This window comes from Tinamus guttatus, unplaced genomic scaffold (assembly GCF_059628265.1).
Source record: "Tinamus guttatus ecotype Peru unplaced genomic scaffold, ASM5962826v1 Tinamus_guttatus_pri_ptg000397l, whole genome shotgun sequence".
Classification (NCBI taxonomy): domain Eukaryota; kingdom Metazoa; phylum Chordata; class Aves; order Tinamiformes; family Tinamidae; genus Tinamus; species Tinamus guttatus.
In genome coordinates, this window is record NW_028288931.1 from 1538114 (window position 1) to 1545058 (window position 6945).

General features: G+C 60.8%; 1 protein-coding gene across 1 annotated transcript; it reads right to left on the minus strand.

Moving 5' to 3' along the window:
• Positions 1 to 308: 308 nt before the first annotated feature.
• On the minus strand, positions 309 to 6154 carry TXLNA (taxilin alpha). The gene is made up of 10 exons (XM_088531085.1): positions 6031 to 6154; positions 4559 to 4879; positions 4001 to 4092; positions 3304 to 3478; positions 2609 to 2799; positions 2309 to 2428; positions 1947 to 2021; positions 1436 to 1528; positions 969 to 1064; positions 309 to 665 (listed from the first exon to the last, which is right to left on the minus strand). Exons 1-10 carry the CDS (start codon positions 6152 to 6154, stop codon positions 330 to 332), a joined length of 1623 nt encoding a protein of 540 aa, XP_088387211.1. The 3' UTR covers positions 309 to 329.
• Positions 6155 to 6945: the final 791 nt, after the last annotated feature.

A 6945-nucleotide genomic window follows, 5' to 3' on the forward strand; every position in this document is an offset into this window, starting at 1 on the left:
TGCTCGGTTTTAGGGGAGTCACAGCCTGCCAATGACAAGGGCTTTTACTGAAAGGGACCATCAGCTGAGGCTCCATATATTAGTTTTTCACACACGTGCAGGGAGGTGGGTCGTTCTAGTTGTCATATATATCCATATATAAAGTGTATGCTGCCCTGCACGTATTTTATATATCATATATATATATAATTTTAAAAACCCTCCAAGAACCTAAGCTGGGAAGTCTCACAGCCCCCAGCGGGCCGTCCCCTCCCGCGTGTCCGAGGGCCAGCGGGCCGAGCCCGGCCCCGTTGGCGCTTGCCTCCCTTGCCCTACCTCTGGCTACCGGGTCAGTCCGCGCCCTGGGCGCGCTCCTCGGGGCCCCTCTGCCCCAGGGCTCCTGGGCTCAGTTCTCCCGGGCTCTCCGCGGGCTCCGTGCTCCGCGCCGGCTTTCCCGAGTGCGGGCAGTCGTGCGCCGGGCGCTGCTCCGCCGCCGCCTCCGAGCTGTCCCGGGATGGGTCCTTGGAGGCTTCCGAGAGCTCCGCGTCCGCCCGCGGTGCGTGGGCACACAGGTCCTGCACCTTCTTGTTGAGGTCGTTGCGCTCGCTCTGGAGGGCTCGGCACAGCTTCTCCAGGCGCTGGATTTTCACCTGAAGTCCCTCTAATTCCTTATCCCGAAGGGTTTTCTGCAAAAGGAAAAGCAGCTCAGGCTTTACCCGCTCTGGGGAGGGGGCAGAAAGGGAGATGACACCTCAGTGAGAACTCAGGGGGGTATTTATGGAGGCCAAGTGCAGCTAAGACGGTCTCAGACTTCTCCCAGGCACCTCAGCATTCACTGACTCTCACCACACACAGCGGGTGATGGATTTATGGTTAGATTTGATGATCTTGAAGGTCTTTTCCAACCAGGATTCATCAGAGAAGGAAACTGAGCCAAAGGGAGCAGCTGCCTGAGTCAGCACAGAGGGAAAACCAGGAAAACTCCTCACCTCTTCAGCCATCTCCAAGAGAGCCTTGTTGCTGCTCTCCCAACGAGAGCGGTACATGGTGGTCTCTTTCTCCAACTTCTTGATTTTCTTAGTCATCTACAGGATCACAGAGACAAAAGTAAGAAATAAGACACGGGGGCAGAGTGCTGCAGTTGGTTACATGTAGGATACTCTCCTACAGGCACCCGCTTTCCCAGCACAGCCATGAGATGCTGCTGTCCCGGGAATCAGTCTCCTCATCCTGCTGGAATTGGTCTCCCTGGCAGGAATCACCAACCAGGCAACAGATGCAGGAGCTGGAGGGAGCCCTGGGGGCTCAGAAGGTGACAGAGCAGTCACCCCTCAAGGGTGGCACGAGCAGTCAGCTCGTGGCCCATCCTGACACCAGTAAAACCGAACAGACCCAGGGAGCTGCTGCTCCCGGCCAGGCGGTCCCTGCACCCTGGGGGGCTCCCACAGCCACCCACCTTCTCCATCTCCTGTTTGAACGTCGTGAACACTTCGCTGCTCTTGGAAAGGGTGTTCTGGAACTCTTCAAACTTCTCCGTGTAGAGCGCCAGCTGCGGGGAGAGGAAGGGTGACAGTGTTCACTGCTCCCCGAGTCCTTCTCCGAGGGCGACGTTCCAGCCGCGGCGCCGTCGTGGGGCTGGACTTCCCGGCTAACAAACCCCCCTTGCAGGGCAGCAAAGGGAACAGCCCTGTCCCGTTCTCCCAGGGGCCCCCTTGGGGTGATTCCACAAGGGAGATCCGTGTGGAAGCGCTGGTGCCCGGAAAACCAAGGCCACCTTCCCCAGGGAGGTGGAAGAGCTGAAGAAAACCCCAGCTCACACTGCGCTCCCGGTGCTGACACGGGCTCTCCAGTGCCACGTTCAGGGACAATCCTCCTGTGTTTTCCAGCTTAAGGAGCTTAAGTGGCTCATCCCTGCTAAGGGAGGAAGACAAGCAGAGCGGGTCAAGCACACGGGGCAGGGAGCTCACCTGCTGCTTGAGGTGGGTCTCCTGCTGCTTCATCAGCTCACACATCCTCTGCGACTCCACAGCTTCCTTCAGCAGCTAGGGAGGAGGAAATGCAGTTATCTGCTGCCACCAGGGAAGGCCCCAGCGTGGCCCTGTCCAGCTGGCACTTGGCCTGGAGGCAGCAGAGGCCTGGCAGAACCACGAGGAGCAGAGCAGGGCTGCAGCCTCCCTCCTGAGGCCCCTGGGGGGAATGGGCATGGCTGGGTACACACAGCCCTGATCCAGCTTGGGCTCTGCCCTCAGAAAACCGACGGTACCAAAATTTCCAAGAGAGATGAGGCAAAGAACTTGCTGCCATCAAAGAAAGTCACAGTAAGACTTACAAAGTCCTTCTCCCGCTGGTGCCTCTCTTCTGCCTCCTTCAGCATTTCCTGGGCTTGCTGGAGCTTGGCGTCCACCAGCTGCTGCTGCAGGTCCTTGTGTTTGAACACCTTGTCGATGTGCTGCCAAGGGGAACCACACTGCTCAGCCGGGCCCCCTTGCAGCAATCCCAAGGGAACATCCCAGGGGCCTGGAGGTCCCCTCTGGAGCCAGCAGCAGCTGTCACCACCCCGGGGACACCCGCGGCTGGGCAGGATGGAGGCAGCAGAGCAGCCCGACGCGGGGCTCCTGCCCCGACCCACCTCCTCGCGCAGCTCGTACTGCTCGATGAGCTTCTTGAGCCGCTCCGCCAGCTCCATGTTCTCCTGGCGCAGTTTGGAGTTCCTCTCGTTGTGCTGCTCCATCTGGAGCTGGATGTCATTGAGCGTCACCTGGAAGTGGGATGTCACCTCCTTCCGCTTCTCCTCTTCCTCCCGCGCGCGCTGGACACCTTCTTCCTGCACGAGGAGGGCAGAGCAGGACCGTGAGCCCCTGAACGGGCCGGTGGGCAACCTGCCCAAACGGCCACGAAGCCACCCAGCCTCCAACGACTGCCTGTCCTGACTGTGAAGGCACCTGGAGCCACTGCTAGACAGGCCCTGCCTCAGCCTGCTCCGGGCCTTTTCCCTCCATTTCTCTGGGAAACAGGCCCTGAAATAATAATAATGCCCAGGGACACTGGGTCGAAGTGACATTTTGCCCTCCTAGGTGCCTGTGCGAATTGTTCTGGAGGGCAGAGGGGACTGCAGGGCCGTGGGGGACGTGAGGACGTGCAGGCGTTTGCTGGCCCCGAGCGCCACCAGCGCCGCAGGTCACCGTCACCAAGAGCCACACCGGGTCCTGGACACGGCCCCAGCCGCCTTCCCGGGGACATTTGGCATCCTGCTCTTCTCCAGACAAGACCCCTCCGAGCGCTCGGGATCCACCAGCCCCGGGAGCAGCGGGAAACCCCAGGGACCTGCCTTGAGGGTGCGGTTGTGTCTCTGGAGCTCCCGGCACAGGCTCTCCAGCTTGCTGCGCGCCAGGATGGCCTTGCTGTGCTCGCTCTGCAGGTGGTCCTTCTCCTGCACCAGCTGCGTCTGCTTCTTCTGCAGGATCTTCATCTGTTTCTGGGAGTTACGGTGCTCTTCCAGCTACGGCAGGGAGGCAAAAGGAACAGATGCAGCAAAGCACGTCAGGGCTGTGTCCCCCCGCAGGGGAGTTGGGAATCAAAGCAGCGGTCTCTGTCTTCTGAGGGGAGGACAAGAGCTTTAAATCACAAAAGAGCAGAGCGGGACTGCCACAGAGTGTCCAAGAGTGCCTTGGACTCGACCTTTCTGCTTCCCAAATCAATCATGCTGCTGGAGTGACTTTGGTGAACGTGTGTTTCTTGCCAAGAAACCATCACCAGAAACACCACGTCTGAGTAACAGCGACCAGCAGATCTGCCTACAACACTCCCGGCCTCGCCTGCACCTCCGCAGAGCCCCCGGCTGGACCGACAGCACCAATCCTGGCACGTGGATAGCCAGAATCACAGGGATTCAGGAGCCTGCAGAGCTACACGAGTGTCCCCCCAGCACCACGGCCACCCTCAGCCTCATCAAACAGCCTCAGCCCTTGCTGTTGTGGGGTGTCCTTCCCCGGGACCTGCAGCAAAGCAAACAGGGCCTCACCAGCTCAGCGTATTTCTTGCACAGCGCCGCCAGCTTCTCCTCTGGCGTGCTCAGGGTGTTCAGCGTCTGCATCAGCAAAGTGATTTCTTTGCCTGGAACGAGACACGGATTTTTTAAAAAATAAATCCCTTTCGCAGCGTTCTGGCTCATAAGGCAAGGACAGGGGAGAGGAACCAGGCGTCTCTGCACAGCCCAGCTCATGGGTACAACCCGCAGCACCATCTCCAGGCTCTGCCCCGGAGATTTTCCTGCAGATGCCAGGGAGGATTGAAGCAGGGATGGGGAGGCCTGGCTTGGAGCACAGGCCCCATCACTGGGTGCCCGGGCAGAGCTGTGCCCAGCAGAAGGGAAACGGGCAGCACTCAGAGGCTGCAGCAGCGCTCAGTACGTTTCCCCATGTACCCCAAGAACGAGAGCCAGATCGTTTCCAAACCCTGCCCTACATCATGCACCTAAGGTGCTTATTTCACCGAGGGCAGTGAGCGTGATACAAAGAAAAACCCACGTCTGCACTGAAGTTCTCAAGCTGGCTCCAGCCCGCAGCGGGGAACCTCTTACCAAGGCCCTTGGCTTTCCTCTTCTCCTGGGCTCTCTTCTGATCCCGCTCCCCGTACTCCTCGGTCCCTTTGGAGCTCTCCTTCTCCCCGTTCATCTCGGGGCCGCCCGGGTCCGGCTCGCCGTTGCGGGGCGACTCGCTGCGACTCTTCTCCGCCTCCTCGGGCTCGGCGGGCTCGCTCTGCCCGCCGTCCTCGCCCGGCCCCTCCTGGCTGCTGTCCACGCAGTACGTGTTCAAGATGTCCTCGAGCTGCCTGCTGAGCTCCTCCGAGACGTCACGCACGGCCGGCCGGGAGGACTTGCCGTCCTCCTGGGGGAGAGGAGCTGTGGGAGACGGGGACACGACACTGTGATCCTTCCCCCGCGCGCTCCGCGCTCCCCTCTCTGCTAGGACCCCCGAAACGCAGGGCACGGGGAAGGGCTCCTCGTTGTCCCCCTGCACCCGGGCAGGCCAAACTTGCAGCAGCATGAGCTGCTTTGTTCTGGCTGCGTCTCCAGCCAGCTGCCCTGACAAAAGAGGTGCATTCCTAGCGGGCTCCCTTTTGATCAGGAGAGCATGACCAAGCCCCTGACATCTGTCAGGAGCAACATTTCACGCCCCCCACCTCCCTTTAAGGCAGGCAGGTTTTGCATGGGCTGCCCCTTGCTGATGTCCCTGGAGGGAGGCCTTTGGAGACCACAATAGATTTTTAAACCCCAGTTCGTCTCTCTCGTCGCATACAGAACAGCTGTGCTGGGTCACATCAAAGGTACCTTGTCCCCAAGAGCAAGCAGCAGCGGATGCTCAGGGAAGGAGGAGGCAGCGCAGCCCTCAGCGCTCCTCTTAGCCTCAGAAGTTCCCCAAAATGAGACTCCTAAATGACAAAGAGCAGCTGCTTATTCAGCACTAACTCACACACTGGGCACTTGCTACGTCCCATGTTTACTAGGCATCAAAACATAAGGTACAGGGTTGATTTTAACTCAGCGACTGCTTTAGAAGACATGTTTTTTTTCTTCCAGAGAATTATTGTTATGACTGAAAAAAGCCAGTGCAGATCACCCCATGCAGCACTGGCCCAAGGAAAGAGATGTGTGACTTTTTCCTGTATGGGATCCTTAAGGCCTAGGCAAAAGTAAATAACCCCTTGTGTTCAGGTGAGGATGCAATGGCCCAAGGAAAGAGCTGTGTGACTTTTTCCTGTATGGGATCCTTAAGGCCTAGGCAAAAGTAAATAACCCCTTGTGTTCAGGTGAGGATGCAAGTCTGCACGCTGGAAACCTGCTCCCCAGGGAAGCAGTAGCTACCTCAGAATTGCACACACAGTGCTAAGAAATGAGGGTTTTCTGCTCCTGACATCCCAGCTGCTCTTGCACCACAGCCCGTCCTCCGAGGAGGGAGCAGCAGCCCGGCTCTGCGCAGGCTTGCGAGCCGCCTTCCCGTGCCCGAATCCCGGTGCCGGGGCCACGGAGCGGCGCGTGCCGGCGGCTCCCACCTGCGAGCGCTGCCGTGGCCTCGGACGAGTCGCCCTCCTCCAGCCCCGGGCTGCTGCCGCTGCTCATCGGGGCCGAGCCCGCGCCGCGCGGGGCCACCTTGGGCTCCCCGCCTTGGTTCTTCATCGTGCCGGTTCTTCCCGCTCGCTCTCAGCCAGCCCTAGGAAAGAGAAACGGCAGCTACATCTACCCTTGGGAAGGAGCAGATTAGGGGGTACAGCGGGGTCCGCAGCCGGGAGCCAACGGAAAGCGACGCGCTCGGAAGGGAGAGCGACGCATCCCGGGCAGGCTGCTGCCCAGGATAATTAAAATCAGAGGAATTATTGTCCCTGGTGAGGAATGCTGGAAGGAGCCCCTTGGAGGGCAAGGCACAAGGAGTCGTAGTCGCTCTGCAGGCTCCTCCGCACCGTTACCCCCAGCCCCGGTTACCTCCAGGCCCGCGGCACTTCCCTGCCGAAGCCCCCTCCCTGCGCGGGACACCTGGGGACCAAAACGGCCGCATTTTGGGGAAGAACGGCCACAGAAACGCCTCCCTGGCCGCAGGAACGCAGGGCTCCCGGGCGGGTTAATTAGCATCGCCCACGGGCTGCGGCTAACGGGACGAGCGCCTGCCGGCTCCGCTCCCCCCTGCACCCGTCCCGGTACCGATTGCGAAGCGGAGCCCCGGAGGAGGGCACGAGGAGGGGAGTTTCGCGGCTCCGTCCCGGCGGGAAGCGGGCGGGAGCCGCCCGGCACGCGCCCGCCGCCGCTCCCCGGCCCGCGGGCGCCGCTTTTCCCCGTTGCCGCCGGCAGCGCGGCCTCCCCCGTGAACGGTCCCGCCCCGCTCCCGGGGCAACGCCGGCCCCCACGGCAGCACCCCGCACCCACCCCCCGCCATGGGGCCACATCTGCCCCCGCGGCCACCCCTGCCCCGTGGC

Bases quoted from the DNA above. Each gene is read 5' to 3' on its own strand.
- TXLNA (XM_088531085.1), bottom strand. From the start codon at position 6,154: ATGAAGAACCAAGGCGGGGAGCCCAAGGTGGCCCCGCGCGGCGCGGGC. The intron at 4,880-6,030 runs GTGGGAGCCGCC...CGTCTCCCACAG, and splicing joins GGCCACGGCAGCGCTCGCAG to CTCCTCTCCCCCAGGAGGAC. The intron at 2,429-2,608 runs GTGGGTCGGGGC...TCCCCTTGGCAG, and splicing joins AGTACGAGCTGCGCGAGGAG to CACATCGACAAGGTGTTCAA.